Source organism: Pelophylax lessonae (genome assembly GCF_965119305.1).
Source record: "Pelophylax lessonae genome assembly, chromosome: 4".
NCBI classification, from domain to species: Eukaryota; Metazoa; Chordata; class Amphibia; order Anura; family Ranidae; genus Pelophylax; species Pelophylax lessonae.
The window spans coordinates 624,995,382-625,014,674 of record NC_138771.1 but is presented as its reverse complement, the minus strand read 5'-3'; the positions used below and the strand labels follow the sequence as shown (position 1 = coordinate 625,014,674).

Sequence of the window (19,293 nt, the reverse complement as noted above, 5' to 3'; positions counted from 1 at the left end):
CCCAGACTGGGGTGACCACAAGGAACTAGATCCTTACTGCTGACTAAGCAGAATAAAACTAGGTGGCTATAGCAGAGAGAAAGAGTATACCCCCTGGGACTGCCGATAGGTGTAGCCAGAATTCCTTTCTGCCTAGTGTGCTACTTCTGTAGGGGGCAGTATAACCCAATGGGAAATGAATACCAGGAACTGTGTCCGTCAATAAACCAAAGAGAAAGATACTTTTTAAGCGTAGGAGAGGAATGTCAGGATTGGTCCGGTAGGAAAGTAGATAACTATTTCTTGCTAGTTAAGACCCAGCATAAAGTGATGTAATTATATGCGTTAAATCAGTAAATTAAAGTTATATTAAAGGTTCAGCTTTAAAAAAAAAAAAAAAAAAAACCAACAAACATGCTATACTTACTTGCTCTATGCAATGGTTTTGCACAGAGCAGCACCGATCCTCTTCTTCTCTGGTTCCCCAACAGCGCTCATGGCTCCTCCCCTTTGACCAGTGCCCCCAACAGCAAGCTGCTTGCTATGGGGTTACTGGTGCGTGCTCGCTTCTAAGCCCTGCTCTATGCATCCATAAGACACAGAGCCGCAGCTCGGACTCACCCCACACTCATTCCTCATTGGCTCACTGGCTGTGAATGAAAGCAATGGGAGCCAATGGCACCCACTGCTGTCTCAGCCAATGGGGAGAGGGATTCCGGGGACAGCCGAGACTCCTGTGCACACTGCTGGATCGAGAAAGGGCTCAAGTGAGTATTAGGGGGCTGTGGGGTGGCCAGCACCCAGAAAGATTTTTAACCTTCATGCATAGAATGCATGAAGGTAAAAAAAAAAAAATCAGCCTTTACAACCACTTCAAAATTTGGAGAAGCAAAGTTAATTAATGCTAGGTCTGTTTTAACTGTTCTGTTGAAGAAAAGCAAGTTTACACTCAACGACTCAAGCTCAGATTTACACACACAAATGCACACCTGAATTAATCAGAGAAGTGACTCCTCTCCTTTTCCTTCTCTGTTCAGACACTGACTCTGAATTTCAGAGAGAGACAGAAATAGAGAAAAAGAGAAAGCAAACAGCTTCTGCAGTTTTCCCTCGCTCTATAAAACCCAAAAATACTTGCAAAGCTTGTATGCAGGCATTGATATTCACCTTTTCCAGTCTATCAGTACAATACATATCCAGCTCTAGGTACCCCACCACCTTCAGGAATGTTTCCATTTTGTCTGCATCAGCCGAGAACTAAAAAAGAAATTCAGTCTGGTTAGGATAAACAGATCACAAAGTGCAATTTCCTCCATGCTGTTAATGTTTCAAATAATATAGACAGAGTCTAAGGTAGGCCAAGGTGCCATATACCTTACACATACAATTTACAAAGAAAAAAAAAAAAAGGGAAATTAGATTTTTAAGGCACCATCAAAATAAACAACCTTATAAAACAATGATATTTATTGAAAAGCATAAAACCCCAATAAAAGCAAGGCTGATACAAAGCTACTGTAGGAAAAGACCACCAATCAGTACACATCATATGGTTTTCAATAAATTGGATCTTGGCAGATCGTTAAATGTGAGTTCAAGGCATTTCAATTTCTAAAGAATCTTCATCAAGGACAGATGAATGGTTGGTTTAAAGCATAAATACTTGTATCAAAACCGTGTTCATAAAAGATACAAAATGTTAACCAAAGTTGTCCTGAATTTTGGCTAAATCTATTCTAGGCCACTTTCACACGGGTGATCGGATCAGTTTTTCAGGCAGACCTGATCAGATCCTCCAGTCTCTTCTATGGAGCGGCGGATGTCAGCGGACCGCCACCATCCAATCCGATTCTGTCCGCCAAAAACAGAGGGATGGGGAACCTGTTCCCCATCCATCCCCACAGACGAGAGCAGGCTGTGTCTGTGTACGCTCTGCATAGCGGAGCGGACACGGCCCTGTCACCCGCCTGCTCAGCGGGGGATCAGGGATCAGCGGAGCGACCCCCCGCTGAGCAAGCGGATTCTGCTTCATGGAGGCACCCGTGTGAAAGGAGCCTAAAGGCGCATACACACGATAAGAAAATCTGTAGGGAAAATTTGTCCGACGACCGATCTGTCGATTTTCGGATTGTTAGTATGGTGCTTTCGACAGCTGACTCCGACTTTTCGGCTGACAAAATCCTGATGTGCAGGCTATATAATTTTTGTCGTCCGTCAAAACAACGTCCAATTTTCGTCTCATTAGTACAGATTTTGACGGAAAAAAAATCTTAAAGAGCAAGACTAGGCATGCTCAGAGATGAAAGAACACATACAAAACAATCCAACTCGACATCACTTCTGAAGTAGAATTCTGTTGTACGGGAAAATTCGTATGAAAATAACCTCTTCACTTTCCACATCAGACTAGCATGCCACAAAAAAGGGACGACAGATCGTTCGATAATCTGATCGTGTGTACGGGGCTTTAGGCTTCTGTTATTGTAAGGTAGGATTGTTAGTATTGACAACCAGTGGTAATTTCATCAATGAAAACGTTTGTCAAAGTTTTCGTCAGCTGCATTTTTACAGCGATTGTATACAGAGGCTAATACCCCAGATGAAGCTTATTTTCTAACATTGCGCCCATCTGATTCTACATGTGATTTCAATGTGAGTTGCCTGTTCATACATGAAAAATGTAAGTTGTTTCCCTTTAAATAAAGTCATTTTTTTTGGATGGTATCACACTATGTGGAGCATTTTTGTTTTTTGGAGCACTTTAACCGCTTGCCGCCCGCCCGCCGTCATATGACGGCGGAGCGGAGCGACCATTATCCTGGGCCGCCGTCATATGACGGCGGCACTTTAAGCAGGGCAGGCGCGCGATCGCGTGCACGCCGCCCTGCACTGTCGGTGTCGGGGTGTCCCCGGGACACCCCCCGTCACCGGCAGGGGGGAAACAGCCAATGGGCGTGGCTGTTTCCCACGTGATCGGCTGTGTTCCAATGACACAGCCGATCACAATGAAGGCGCCCACCAGATGACCGCGCATGCGCGATCGGGAGCGCGCAGCGCGGTCGTGTCGGTGGCACTGTGTTCCGTAGGAACACAGCTGTCACCGGCGGTAGTAAACAGTCACTGACAGTGACTGTTTACTATGTGATCGGCTGTGAATCCATTCACAGCCGATCACAAAATGTAAACACAGAGCAGTAACTGACTGTTACTAGCTCTTCTCTCCTCATACAGCTTCCAGTATGAGGGGAGAAGAGCTAGAAATAGTGAGTTACTGCTCTGTACACCTGTAAAAAGTAAAAATCACACTAATAAAGGTCCCCCCACACAGTCCTCAGCCCCCCCCCCCCCAATATCACCTGTCACCCAACAGTCACCTCATCAGTGCCCAGAAATTGACACCCATAACGTTCACATTTGAGCGCAGCGATCGCAGGCAGAATCACCGCGATTCTGCCCGCGATCCGGAAATCATTGCAAATCGCGGGACGCCTGTGCGTTGCCCGTGATTTGCAATAGCACCCCAAACGCTGTGCGATGTTGCCGCCATTTCCGCCTGCCGAATCGCGGTAACATCGCGCAAACATCGCATGACGCCCAAAAAAGGTACAAGAGTTTCTTTGGAGCGTCATGCGTTGTTTGCGTGATGTTACCGCGATTCGGCAGGCGGAAATCGCAGCAACATCGCACAGCGTTTGGGGTGCTATTGCAAATCACGGGCAATGCACAGGCGTCCCGCAATTTGCAATGATTTCTGGATCACGGGCGGAATCGCAGTGATTCTGCCCATGATCGCTACGCTCACATGTGAACATAGCCTAAAGTTCACCGGTCACCAGAGACTGCCATCAGTACCGCCGTGCACCATCGCCCGTCACCTGTCACCCATCAGTGACCATCGCCCGTCACCTGTCACCCCATCAATCACCGTCACCTGTCACCCCATCAATCACCGTCACCTGTCACCCCATCAGTCATCGTCACCTGTCACCCCATCAGTCATCGTCACTTGTCACCCCATCAATCATCGTCACATGTCACCCCGTCAGTGACTGTCATCTGTCACCCCATCAATCATCGTCATCTGTCACCCCATCAATCATCATCACCTGTCACCTCATCAATCATCGTCACCTGTCACCCCATCAATCATCGTCACCTGTCACCTCATCAATCATCATCACCTGTCACCTCATCAATCATCGTCACCTGTCACCCCATCAGTCATCGTCACCTGTCACCCCATCAGTCATCGTCACCTGTCACCCCATCAGTCATCGTCACCGGTTTGCCATATACATGCAATCACTTACTGACCGCCTAACGACTATATGCGTTGGCCATTAAAAGCTAAATACTGGGGTTATGGCAGCAGATAGCCCCCATAACCCCGGTATTTTTTGAAACGGCGGGCGGTCAGCTTTCAGATAAGGGTGGTCCCAGTGGCGGATTCGCCGCGGAATTACCCTTACGGTGCAGGGGAAGAGGTGCCCCCCCCCCCCTCCTGCCGCGTCCCAGACGTTTTCCCAGCTTACCGGACCCGCCGGCAGCGGGGAAAACTATCCGGTCCCGGATCCTCAGAGACAGGAAGTCGAGTGAGGGCAAGATGGCCCTCACTCAACTCTATGGTCTTGGAGGACCGGAGCTACGTCAAAAGACGTTGCCTAGCAACCGGTTTAAAGGGCCGCTTTTTTTTTTTTGCTTTTTTTTTTTCCTCTTTCAACAATTTTTTTTTTTTTTTTCTTTTTTAGTGTAGTTGTGAGGTGTGAGGTCTTTTTGACCCCAGATCTCACAATAAAGAGGACCTGTCATGCCTATTTCTATTACAAGGGATGTTTACATTCCTTGTAATAGGAATAAAAATGATCAAAACATTTTTTTTTTTTTAACTGTGTAAAAATAAAAAAATAATAAATAAAATAAATAGGAAAAAAAAAAAAATTAAAGCGCCCTGTCCCCGTTAGCTCACGCGCAGAAGCAAACGCATACGCAAGTCCCGCCCACATATGTAAACGGTGTTCAAACCATACATGTGAGGTATCGCCGCGATCGTTAGAGCGAGTGAAATAATTTGAGCCCTAGACCTCCTCTGTAACTCTAAGCTAGTAACCTGCAGAAATTTTTAAAATGTTGCCTATGGGGATTTTTAAGTACCAATGTTTGGCGCCATTCTGTGAGCATGCACAATTTTGAAGCATGACATGTTGGGTATCTAATTACTCGGCGTAACATTATCTTTCACATTATGGAAAAAAATTGGGCTAAATTTACTGTTTTCTTATTTTTTAGTTCAAAAAAGTGAATTTTTTTCAAAAAAATCGCATTTGGAAGACTGCTGCGCAAATATGGTGTGATAAAAAATATTGCAACGATCTCCATTTTATTCTCTAGGGTCTCTGCTAAAAAAAAATATATAATGTTTGGGGGTTCAAAGTAGTTTTCTAGCAAAAAAAAAATGATTTTAGCTTGTAAACACCAAGTGTCAAAAATAGGCCCAGTCTTAAAGTGGATAAATGGACAACTTTGTGTAAAGCGCTACTTGGATGTGAGGCCTATGTATGTGGCCAGGCTGTGAAAAAGTGTTACACATGTGGTATCGCCATACTCAGGAGGAGTAGCAGAATGTATTTTGGGGTGCAAGTTTTGCTATGTACATGCGATGTGTTAGAAATATTGCATAAATGGACAGCTTTGTGTAAAAAAAATGTGTTTTCATTTTCTTTCCACATTTTCCAAAAACTTGTGGAAAAAAATGACATATTCAAAAGACTCATTATGCCTCAAAAATTATACGTTGGGCTGTTTGCTTTCCAAAATGGGGTCATTTTATGGGGGTTTCCATTGTCCTGGTGCTCCAGGGCCTTCAAAAGTGCGATAGGTTGTCAGGAAATGATATGTGTAATTTGTGCTCGTAGAATGCCGGACGCTGCTACTCGGATGTTAGGCCTCTGTATGTGGCCAGGCTGTGAAAAAGTCTCACACATGTGGTATCGCCATACTCAGGAGGAGTAGTAGAATGTGTTTTGGGGTGTAGTTGAAAGTATACATGTGCTGTGTGAGAGAAATAACCTGTTAATACGGCAATTTGTAAAAAAAAAAAAAAAAAAAAAAATAAATCTTCATTTTGCAAAGCATTGTGGGAAAAAATTACAACTTCAAAAAACTCATCATGCCCCTTATTAAATACCTTGGAATGTCTACTTTCCAAAAAGGGGTCATTTGGGGGGTATTTGTACTTTCCTGACCTTTTAGTGTCTCAAGAAATGAGATAGGCCTTCAGTACATCAGGTGTGATCAAGTGTGATCAATTTTCAATGAATAGCACCATAACTTGTGGACTCTATAACTTTCACAAAGACCAAATAATATATACTTACTTGGGTTTTTTTTACCAAAGATAAGTAGCAGTATACATTTTGGCCAAAATTTGTTAAGAAAAATGACTAATTTGCAAAATTTTATGACAGAAACAAAGAAAAATGCGTTTTTTCACGATATTTTCAGTCTTTTTTTATTTATAGCATAAAAAATAAAAAACCCAGTATTGATCAAATACCATCAAAAGAAAGCTCTATTTGTGTGAAAAAAAGGACACAATTTTTGTATGGGTACAGTGTTGCATGACTGAGTAATTCTCAGTCAAAGTGTGAGAGCGCTGAAAGCTGAAAATCGGTCTGGGCAGGAAGGGGGTGAAAGTGCACTGTAGGCAAGTGGTTAAAGACCGGAGGAGGAATCTGATACTAAGGGTCATTTTCAGCAAGGTCTTATCACTCTATGTTCATGCAAATCTATGGTAACAACATTGGAGTCTATCATCTCCACACCTTAATGATTGGAAGAGGAATCTGATACCAGGGGGGTCCCAGCAAGGCTTTACTATCCTATGCGGTACGACTATGTTAACAGCATTAGAGTCCATTATCTCTGGTAAGCGCTCCTGCAGTTTTTCTGTTTGGTGTTGGAAGCACTATTGGTGTTTTTTTTTCCTTTTTCTTCACTGGATCACTGACGATTGTCTTCATATTTATGGTTTTCACCTTATATGTGGACATTTACCTCATACAATTTGTATACCTTTGAGGACTCTTTACACTGTTTTACTCTTTCTTTAAAGGCTATAGTGTGATTGCATTTCATATCATATATTTTTGCACAAGTTTGCACGTTGCACCTTCCATATGAGATGTAGTATCTCATGGTTTTCTTGATTTTTATATATGTAATCACGGGTTAACACATACCGTATATTGGATCCATCCAATTATTTTCACATTTGTAGCGCAACTAAAATACAATGATTAAGATGGGACTAAAACTAAAATGGCATTCTTTAGAAAAGAAAATTTGTTGGGATTCGCATGCAATAATCTGTCAAGCTCTGATTGATTGAAAACCATATGACATGTGTACTGATTGGTGGTCTTTTCCTACAGCAGTTTTGTATCAGCCTTGATTTTATTTTGGTTTTATGCTTGGGATTTCAATAAATATCATTGTTTTATAAGGTTGTTTATTTTGATGGCGTATTAAAAATTCCAATTCTCATTTTTTCTCCCTTTTTGAGACTCCTGAGAAGATCATTGATCTTCTTGCAGCAACATACACTCCATGTCCAAAGCTGCCAATTAGAAAGGGAGATCAGAAACAAATATTGACCAATAAAGCACATTTGTGTCAATGGAACAGTACAAATTCCAGGATATAGGTAGCCAAAAAAATTACTGTACACTCAGCTCAAACTTTTGTTGATTATTTTATGGATTATTTTAATAATGAAAGAAATGTTTCTTGGTTTCCCATTGGACTATTTCACTCCTGACTTCTATATTAACTTGTTCTCACAGGCTCTACAATATTCCATTCCTGTGCCTTGAGCTTTGATGTTAATAGGGTTGCGGGCTCTGAGGATACACTTTGACAGTATGATCAATTATCTTTCTTACAGTCTCCATCTGTTCAATCTGGCCTATCACAAAACATGCACAAGAAGCTAAAAAAAAAAAAAAAGTTAAATACTTCCAATTTATTCCCAGCTTTGGAGAAAGCGTTGAAAACTTGATCCCGGAGCTACATCTTTTTTCAAATAGGTTAGGCAGGTCATGTGATGCAGGATCGCATGACCAGACCGGATTTTAAAAAAGTACACAGATCTTTTTTTTTTTTTTATACAAGTTAGGCAGGACAGGTGGGGGGAATTTTTTTTAAAAAAAAGTATGCCTTTCTTCCACTTTAAAACAGAATAAACGGAAAGTCACCATGCCCTGAGGAACTACCCAAAAACGGGCTGTAAACAGGGTTAGCAGATCATTTTAGAGGGGTCGACCAAAAAAGATAATGGCAATGTCTAATTAATATTTTTGATTACAAGTTTGTCCTTGGTGTACAGGGAAGTAGTTCATAGTGTGAAAAGCAACTTCTTCATGCATATTATTCATGGAGATTGCCATATCGGGCAGAGACTGCAGTTTTGCTAGTAGGAGAGACCCTGCATTGGGATTATTATTAATCTCCGAGCTATTTTGATAGGAGAAAAAAAAAATGGGATTTTTGACTTACTGTAAAATTCCTTTTTCTGATGTTCATTGACGGACACAGCTCCTGGTATTCATAACAACTGAGTTATACTGCCCCCAACAGGTGTAGGACACTAGGCAGAAAATTATTCAGGCTACACGGGGCAGTCCCCAGGGGGTATACTCCCTCTCTCTGCTATAGCCACTCAGTTTTGTTACAAGCAGTGTCAGGAGAATAACTCCACAGAGGGGTGGGTGCTGTGTCCATCAATGAACATCAGAGAAATGGATTTTACGGTAAGTCAAAAATTACATTTTCTCTTTCGTTCATTGATGGACACAGCTCCTGGCTTTCTTAACGATTGGAACGTTCCCAAAGCAGTGTTAAACATGAGCGGTGGGAACAACCCAGGAGGCACTAAGCGCCTCTAGTAGAAACATAGAATGTGTCGGCAGATAAGAACCATTTGGCCCATCTAGTCTGCCCAATATATCTGAATCCTATGAATAGTCCCTGGCCCTATCTTATATGAAGGATAAAAGAATGAAAAAACAAAATTAAACCCGCGCTTCACAACGTGAAAAATATTAATATAAGTGAAGTAATGAGCAGCTGCTGCCGACTCTAAGAAATTTCTTAGGAAAATGTGATAAAACGAATTTATGCAGCGCTAGCTTCAATAAAGTGATAAGTGCTGTGATATGTAAACAATATTCAATAATTTATAAAGTGCATAAAAGGTCATGTACACAAAGTGCTAAGTGCTAAAAAGTAAGCAATATCCAAAAGATTATAAAGTGCATGTATACACATAAGTGGTTAAATATACTCCAAAAGAATGTTCAATGCTTGAAACAAAAAGTCCTTGAAGTGATCCAATTAAGGTGCCAAGGTGCCAAAAAAATATTCAGGTGCTTGCAAAGTGACAAGGTGCCCCTCAAGGTTCCCCACTCACCAGATTGCAGATAAATTAAGACCTTCAAGATTATTGCACATTGCCCAGGATCTTTAAGGACCAGAACTTCTCCTGTGTAGCCTTCACACTTATTGGGTCAGCTTCCGCCTCCACCGTTAAACAAAAGAATGGCCATACATGGTGAAGTAAGTTTAAAACAATTTTATTCCCAATAAGTTATCCAGATGGGTACTCACAAGCATGTAAAAAGATAAAGCATATACAAGGAACTCGTGCAGCGCCGCTCTCGGCGTGCGTTCCACACACAGGAAGTTCCTGACCGGAAGTGACGTTCGTTTTGGTCCGCAACCGGAAGTGCGTCAACGCGTTTCGCCGTCAATACAGCGTCTTCAAAGACATCACTTCCTGTTAGCGGAGGCTTTTTATATCGTAGCCTCTCGGTGCTCATTTCCGGAATCTTATTATTTATACTTTGACAATCGATCACAAACCATTATACTATACTAATGGCATTATTATAGTGAATTTACTCGTCTATAGCCTTTATTAATTTGCAAAAATATCTATAATAGTCATGAACGATTGGTACGTCCGGGCATCACTTCCTGTATACAAAACGAATTTGACCCATTATTAAATTCTGCTATATTTCATTACAAAAACATCAATAACATTATATTTTGGGTTAAACAATTATATAATTCAATTTTAAAACTAAGTTTGATAATAATATTATATTATATGTATATGAATAGAACGTTAAAATTATATATAAAGCTGATAGAAAAACCTATAAGGAGGAAATAAAGAATCTTTCATATTTTTATAGATATTGGGACAATTTCAAATAATATATATACACAAATAGGTAAAATCATTAAAATATTACAAAAATTAAAATAATATCTAAAGGGAGAGAAAAAAATTCCTGCGCTAAGTTAAATAAATGACAGTGTATTCGATATGAATTATGTGAGCAGCTAGCACCAAAATCAACTAACAGTGATCAATAACCAAAATCTTTACAAAAAGTGCAGCGCTAAAGTAATTTGAATAATAATGTGGCAAGTGGAGAACCACAAAAAAAATATACAATATAAGCAAAATAGTGTCCAAAATACTGAATAAAGTCCCAAAACAGAAATGCAAATGAAAATGAATCCGCATGCAAGGTGTTGAGGAGAACAATCCTTTTCAGTGACACCCAGGGAAAAGTGGAGGATGGGGACACCTCTGTGCACAAGTATCACAAGCAGCTTACCAGAACTCCTTGGCTACTCAATTTAATGAGACAGCCTCTCCCAGCAAGATGTTATACCAATGTCACCAGCGGTTGTCAAGCTCCAATGCTTCATAATCACTCCATCATATAAGCATGAGTATATAAAAAGAATAAAAGCCCATAGCGTAATTCCGTAACATATAAAATCCAATTTATTAAAAGAATACTACTCACAGTGAGAAGGTAAAAAACAGGTACATAGAACAGTGCGGCGTCCCGCAATTGTCCAAAACAGCATCAAGCAATGTAAAGCAGCCGGCTCCGTAAGGGGGCGTGTGGACTTTGCATCTGGAGTCGCCAACGTTTCGTCATGTTTCGTCACGCCCAGACGAAGTCTTTTGATGACGAAACGTTGGCGACTCCAGATGCAAAGTCCACACGCCCCCTTACGGAGCCGGCTGCTTTACATTGCTTGATGCTGTTTTGGACAATTGCGGGACGCCGCACTGTTCTATGTACCTGTTTTTTACCTTCTCACTGTGAGTAGTATTCTTTTAATAAATTGGATTTTATATGTTACGGAATTACGCTATGGGCTTTTATTCTTTTTATATACTCATGCTTATATGATGGAGTGATTATGAAGCATTGGAGCTTGACAACCGCTGGTGACATTGGTATAACATCTTGCTGGGAGAGGCTGTCTCATTAAATTGAGTAGCCAAGGAGTTCTGGTAAGCTGCTTGTGATACTTGTGCACAGAGGTGTCCCCATCCTCCACTTTTCCCTGGGTGTCACTGAAAAGGATTGTTCTCCTCAACACCTTGCATGCGGATTCATTTTCATTTCTGTTTTGGGACTTTATTCAGTATTTTGGACACTATTTTGCTTATATTGTATATTTTTTTTGTGGTTCTCCACTTGCCACATTATTATTCAAATTACTTTAGCGCTGCACTTTTTGTAAAATAATATCTAGACTTCCATAAATTTATAAAAAGGAATGGGGATTCTGTATATTCATTAGAGGAGTGGGATCATACACTAATATGAGACTTAATATTATATAGTGCGATGTAAAATTGTTATGTAGAGGGTTGATTAAAAACTGAAGGAAAGAGTATGTGTAAGGGTTTGGACCTATTAGAAGGAATAAGGAAAATTTTATAAAAAATTTAAAAAGGACTACCAATTGGATAAAAAGCAGTTGACATCTAAGTCTACGTTCAGTCCTTTAGGTTTCAGTGTCTCCAAACGATGGATCCACTGAGTTTCATTTTGTGACACTGCTTTTTTCAAGTTGCCTCCCCTCCAGTGGGGTTCTATTTTATCTATGGCACAAAAAGACAAGAGTGTAGGGTCACTATGGTGGAACAATTTGAAATGGTGGGAAAGACTGTGGTTTTTAAACCCTTTCTTTATATTGGAGACATGTTCTCTCAATCTTACTTTCAATTCCCTAGTAGTCCTTCCCACATACTGCAGTCCACATGGACAAGAGAGAAGGTAAGTCACATGTGTGGATGAACAGGTTATAAATTTATTGATTTTGTACATTTTACCATTAAAAGATGATTTAAAATCCATATTTTTCCTCTTTCTAAACCTAGAGGTGCGGCAGATCATACATCTGCCACAGCTAAAGAACCCATTCTGATCCCAGAATGTGCCTATTTTTTTTTTTTTTTTAGGTGGATTGACCACGTTGTGTGCTAATTGTAATCTGAGGGTCTTGGGCTTAGTGTAAATAAACTGGGGTTTAGATGGAAGTAGAGTTCTAAGAACATTATCTTTCAATAGAAAGAGGAAAAATATGGATTTTAAATCATCTTTTAATGGTAAAATGTACAAAATCAATAAATTTATAACCTGTTCATCCACACATGTGACTTACCTTCTCTCTTGTCCATGTGGACTGCAGTATGTGGGAAGGACTACTAGGGAATTGAAAGTAAGATTGAGAGAACATGTCTCCAATATAAAGAAAGGGTTTAAAAACCACAGTCTGTCCCACCATTTCAAATTGTTCCACCATAGTGACCCTACACTCTTGTCTTTTTGTGCCATAGATAAAATAGAACCCCACTGGAGGGGAGGCAACTTGAAAAAAGCAGTGTCACAAAATGAAACTCAGTGGATCCATCGTTTGGAGACACTGAAACCTAAAGGACTGAACGTAGACTTAGATGTCAACTGCTTTTTATCCAATTGGTAGTTCTTTTTAAATTTTTAAAAAAATTTTCCTTATTCCTTCTAATAGGTCCAAACCCTTACACATACTCTTTCCTTCAGTTTTTAATCAACCCTCTACATAACAATTTTACATCGCACTATATAATATTAAGTCTCATATTAGTGTATGATCCCACTCCTCTAATGAATATACAGAATCCCCATTCCTTTTTATAAATTTATGGAAGTCTAGATATTATTTTAATTTTTGTAATATTTTAATGATTTTACCTATTTGTGTATATATATTATTTGAAATTGTCCCAATATCTATAAAAATATGAAAGATTCTTTATTTCCTCCTTATAGGTTTTTCTATCAGCTTTATATATAATTTTAACGTTCTATTCATATACATATAATATAATATTATTATCAAACTTAGTTTTAAAATTGAACTATATAATTGTTTAACCCAAAATATAATGTTATTGATGTTTTTGTAATGAAATATAGCAGAATTTAATAATGGGTCAAATTCGTTTTGTATACAGGAAGTGATGCCCGGACGTACCAATCGTTCATGACTATTATAGATATTTTTGCAAATTAATAAAGGCTATAGACGAGTAAATTCACTATAATAATGCCATTAGTATAGTATAATGGTTTGTGATCGATTGTCAAAGTATAAATAATAAGATTCCGGAAATGAGCACCGAGAGGCTACGATATAAAAAGCCTCCGCTAACAGGAAGTGATGTCTTTGAAGACGCTGTATTGACGGCGAAACGCGTTGACGCACTTCCGGTTGCGGACCAAAACGAACGTCACTTCCGGTCAGGAACTTCCTGTGTGTGGAACGCACGCCGAGAGCGGCGCTGCACGAGTTCCTTGTATATGCTTTATCTTTTTACATGCTTGTGAGTACCCATCTGGATAACTTATTGGGAATAAAATTGTTTTAAACGTACTTCACCATGTATGGCCATTCTTTTGTTTAACGGTGGAGGCGGAAGCTGACCCAATAAGTGTGAAGGCTACACAGGAGAAGTTCTGGTCTTTAAAGATCCTGGGCAATGTGCAATAATCTTGAAGGTCTTAATTTATCTGCAATCTGGTGAGTGGGGAACCTTGAGGGGCACCTTGTCACTTTGCAAGCACCTGAATATTTTTTTGGCACCTTGGCACCTTAATTGGATCACTTCAAGGACTTTTTGTTTCAAGCATTGAACATTCTTTTGGAGTATATTTAACCACTTATGTGTATACATGCACTTTATAATCTATTGGATATTGCTTACTTATATGAAGGATAGCCTTATGCCTATCCCATGCATGCTTAAACTCCTTCACTGTATTTGCAGCTACCACTTCTGCAGGAAGGTTATTCCATGCATCCACTACTCTCTCAGTAAAGTAATACTTCCTCATATTACTTTTAAACCTTTGCCCCTCTAATTTAAAACTGTGTCCTCTTGTGGTAGTTTTTCTTCTTTTAAATATGCTCTCCTCCTTTACCGAGTTGATTCCCTTTATGTATTTAAAAGTTTCTATCATATCCCCTCTGTCTCTTCTTTCTTCCAAGCTATACATGTTAAGGTCCTTTAACCTTTCCTGGTAAGTTTTTTCCTGCAATCCATGTACTAGTTTAGTAGCTCTTCTCTGAACTCTCTCTAGAGTATCTATATCCTTCTGGAGATATGGCCTCCAGTACTGCGCACAATACTCCAAGTGAGGTCTCACCAGTGTTCTGTACAGCGGCATAAGCACTTCTCTCTTTCTACTGCTTATACCTCTCCCTATACATCCAAGCATTCTGCTGGCATTTCGTGCTGCTCTATTACATTGTCTTCCCACCTTTAAGTCTTCTGAAATAATTACTCCTAAATCCCTTTCCTCAGATACTGAGGTCAGGACTGTGTCAAATATTCTATATTCTGCCCTTGGGTTTTTACGCCCCAGGTGCATTATCTTGCACTTATACACATTAAATTTCAGTTGCCAGAGTTCTGACCATTCTTCTAGTTTTCCTAAATCCTTTTCCATTTGGCGTTTCCCTCCAGGAACATCAACCCTGTTACATATCTTTGTGTCATCAGCAAAAAGACAAACCTTACCATCGAGGCCTTTTGCAATATCACTTATGAAGATATTAAACAAAATTGGTCCCAGTACAGATCTCTGAGGTACCCCACTGGTAACATGACCTTGTTCTGAATGTTCTCCATTGACTACAACCCTCTGTTGTCTGTCACTCAGCCACTGCCTAATCCACTCAACAATATGGGAGTCCATGCTCAATGCCTGCAGTTTATTGATAAGTCTTCTATGTGGGACAGTGTCAAAAGCCTTACTAAAATCTAGATATGCAATGTCTACTGCACCTCCACCGTCTATTATTTTAGTCACCCAGTCAAAAAAATCTATAAGATTTGTTTGACATGATCTCCCTGAAGTAAACCCATGTTGTTTTTAGAGTGCGCCTTGACAGGGAAGCGTGGAACCTGACCTCTGATGGAATAGGCCTGAACCACCGTCTGTCTGGTCCATCTGTGAATGGTCGCAGAGGAAGAGGACAACCCTTCACGAGGCCCATCTGTGTGCACAAATAGAGAGTCTGACTTCCTGAAAGACTCTGTAGCTGGCAAGTACACCCTAATTGCCCGGACCACATCCAGGGCATGCAAGGCATTTTCCTTCGGATGTTTAAGCCGGGGATACAGGGAAGGCAACACAATGTCTTCATTCAAATGAAAATTGGAGGCAACCTTTGGAAGGAAAGACGACCAGGGGCAAAGAACCACCTTATCCCTGTGAATCACCATATAGGGTGAACAATAGGATAATGCCGCCAGTTCCGACACGATGCGTGCAGAGGTGATAGCCACCAAAAAGGCCACCTTCTGGGACAGCGTAAGCAGGGGAATCTCCAGAATATTTTCAAAGAGAGGCTTCTGTAGAGCTGAAAGCACCAAATTGAGGTCCCAAGACGGTAACGAACACTGTACTGGAGGACGATGGTAGATCTTCCTAGAAGTAGATTTCCTAGCTTTCAACAGTGTAGGAGTCACCAAATCAGATAAACCTCTATTCTTCAGCACCTGGTGTTCAACAGCCAAGCCCTCAAAGCCAGCAACTGTAAAGCAGGATGGAAGATCAGTCCTTGGGACAGCAGATCCTTCCTGGGAGGAAGCTTCCAAGGAACGTCGACTGCAGAGTTCGTATTGTGATCTCCAGGTTTTCCACCAGAGCAGAGGGAGACTCAGCCTGCAGAAGGAGATCGTCCAAGTAGCCCAGTACCAACATCCCCCATTGGCGTGGCAATGCTAGCACCAGGGCTAACACTTTTGTGAAGACCTGAGGAACAGAGGCGAGACCAAAGGGTAACGCCACAAACAAATAATGCGCCTCTCCCACAGCAAAGTTGAGAAAATGCTGGTGAATGGCACATATCAAAATGTGAAGATAGGTATCCTTGATATCGACAGAGGCAAGGAAATCTCCCTGGCGCAGGGATGCCACCACCATTCGAATGGATTCCATGCTAAACTTCTGTACCCACACAAAGCAGCTGAGCGCCTTGAGGTCCAGGACTGGGCACACTTTCCCATCCTTCCTGGGGACTGTGAACAGGTTTGAGTAAAAAACCTGAAAACGTTCTGAAGTCGGAACCGGGAAAATCACCCCCTGAAGGAACAGGTCTTGCTCCAAAGACTCCACAAGGGGGACCCCACAAAAGGTGTAAATAACACTGCTAAGGGACGACCCCCACCGTGCTAGCAGCAACACCCGGTTGCAAGGCACCAAGGGATCCTGAGCAGAGAGGGAGAGGACCCCACCAGACTAACCACCCACAGCAACAAGAGCCTGCAGCCACCAGGATAATGCACTACACATGCGGCGATCAGGAAGTAAAAACATCTAGGAGTCAGCACCAGGGGGTGAGGAGGGACTCCCACTTCCAAAATCACCGTCCTCAGGGCTCCACTGTCATGGCTGCCGCTATTTTTAATGGCAAACCACAGCAAAACGACCCCTGGACTACACAAACATGACCACCACGTCCAGGAACAGTGACTAGAGCACCCAAAAAAAAAGCACCAACATATGTGGAGAGGAGGGGGGGGGGGCAGATGAGGGACTCAGCAAGGGGGGGGGTACCTGCGGGAAGGAGGGGGTCTGACCATCCCAAGGAGGGGCTACGTCCACCCCAAAACCCTCCAGAGAGAGAGGGTGAACAACTACTCACCATACCATGAACCAGGCAGGCACCGCTCTAGACAGAACCCCTCTCCATCGAAATGGGGGGCTGTTGGTCAGATAGAACACTGCGACTCTGGCCGAGACCCAGTTGTATGTGACCTCGCGAGGCGTTTAACTGGCAGGCCTGCCCTTATTCGGTGGGGCTATGTCGTGGCCAACCTAGCGCGGAGCTGAGCTCTTTGCGCACTCGCTGGCCAGACTGGGGTGACCACTGGAGCTACATTATCCAGCCCGTTGCCCAGTCCGGCAGTTGATTGTAGATCTCACAGGAAAAATCCAGGAAAATACATTTCTACCTAAAAATAAAAAAATTGCCACAACCAGAGATCCCAGCAAGGAACTAGATCCTTACTCCTGACTAGGCAGAAAAAAGCGGAGTGGCTATAGCAGACAGAGGGAGTATACCCCCTGGGACTGCCCATTGGTGTAGCCAGAATTATTTTCTGCCTAGTGTCCTACTCCTGTAGGGGGCAGTATAACCCAATGGTTATAAATGCCAGGAGCTGTGTCCGTCAATGAACGAAGAAATAATTTTTCCCCCAGATCAGATAAATACACTTTAGGTGCATCAAAACAAAAAGTAGGATTTTTGGTTTACCTGTAAAATCCTTTACTTTGAGTACAGGTGGCACAGGACATAGGGCACCTTCCTATTCATGACCACCGGGTTATGCTGCCACCTGAAGGTGAATGAACACTGGCCAGAAAAGGCAGACTTTCCTGCTCAGGCATAACCTTCCTAGGCCAGCAAAGCTTATCCTCAGTTTTGCACTAGTGTCCTTGGGTGATGAACATGTCTTAAGTCTCACTGAAGATTTTCTTGTGATCAGCACTGTGACAGTATTCACCGTCACTGGAATTTAAAGACAGATAAGTAATGGTTTGGATTGCTTCATATTTGCCAGCAATATTTCCATATAGGAATATTAAGATTTATTCCCATTTGCCATGAAATCTGTAATTTCTAAATGCTGGGTATATTACATAGCTTTCAATGTCAGACAGGTATTCCTTTTGTTGTGTATTGGGAGGCGATGTGGATTGCCCTTTTGCATTGTTACGTGTTAATGACCTCCCATTGTTCTGTCTGTCTGCCTTAAGAGAAACGTATAGGAATGTGGATTGGATGCTAAGGGGGAGGGGGGATTGTCCCACATTGTATATTTTGTACACTGTATGAGAGTGTAAAACTCTGTTCCTATTGGATGGTGAATATTATGTTCAGTCTTCAACAAGGTCCATCTGGGTGGTAACTTTGTGGGTGAAAACTGTATATAAGTCTTGTTCAATTAAAGTTGTGCTGAGTTCATTCAACCTCAAACTAGAGTTCTGTCTCTTATTGGGGGATATGCTACAAGGGATTGCTATGGTCTTCCATACTCCCTTAGAGAATCACTGAGCTCTTGTAAGAGCTTGTATAAGAGCTTGTTCTGCTGCACTCTCTGGGGAAAGAGGTTCACCCACAGGAACCTGGAGCCTTGTCGTAGGTCCAGGGTGGGTAGGAGATGCCAAGACCCTAACCAAGCTGCGGCGGTTCGTGGAGTCTGAAGTGCTTACGGTGTCTGGTGGAGTGCTTGGAGTCCCTCGGGAAGCACTAGGAGCATCTGTCAACGGAGGTACCCGGTCGGTCAGGGGTGCCCTGATCCGTTACAAGCACCCTATAGATTTTCATTGCAGCAGTTAACTTGGTGATTTGGGCCACTCCTAGAGATGTTCATAGAGTGTGAATTGGTTACAAGTTATAGTGGGACTGTCCCTACTGTGTCTAATAATCCTAATAACCATTGCACAACTATGCCCATTGCTCATATATGCACATTGCAAAAATAGGATAATAAACATGGCAACTGCTACTGTGATATTCATAAACTGACCTTTTATCCTATCTGCAGGCATTGATGTCGCAGGCGGAGTGCATTTTGTATCACTCCACCTGGGACAGTAGCCGGTGCTATAGTGGAGGCATCTACTTATGCGGCTTCTGATCCCTCCGCAGTCGCTTGCTTCTTCCGATGCCGGCTCCATCCATAGATTCACACTCATGCCCCGAGATAGTTGGTCAGCAAACCAGGATCTGGGCTTGCCAACCATTCCAGAGCAGGAGGTCACGGGCCACATCAGAGGGCTACCAGTTGAGCACCCCTGTGCTAGTACATCTAACACTCCCATCCCCCAAACTGACAATGCTGCTGCCCAAAAGGTGCCCCTGTGCTCCTACAGAAATAAC

The 19,293-nt window shown here is 41.9% G+C and overlaps 1 protein-coding gene across 1 annotated transcript in view; it reads right to left on the bottom strand.

The window, feature by feature from the left end:
- STAG3 (STAG3 cohesin complex component) overlaps positions 1 to 19,293 on the bottom strand; it is a gene marked incomplete at its 5' end in the record, with an annotated part of 227,684 nt that overhangs the window by 127,081 nt on the left and 81,310 nt on the right. Inside the window, one exon of the mRNA XM_082256553.1 lies at positions 1,147 to 1,236. Within this exon, the coding sequence (XP_082112679.1) occupies positions 1,147 to 1,236 (90 nt within the window). The remainder of the gene's footprint in view (positions 1 to 1,146; positions 1,237 to 19,293) is intronic.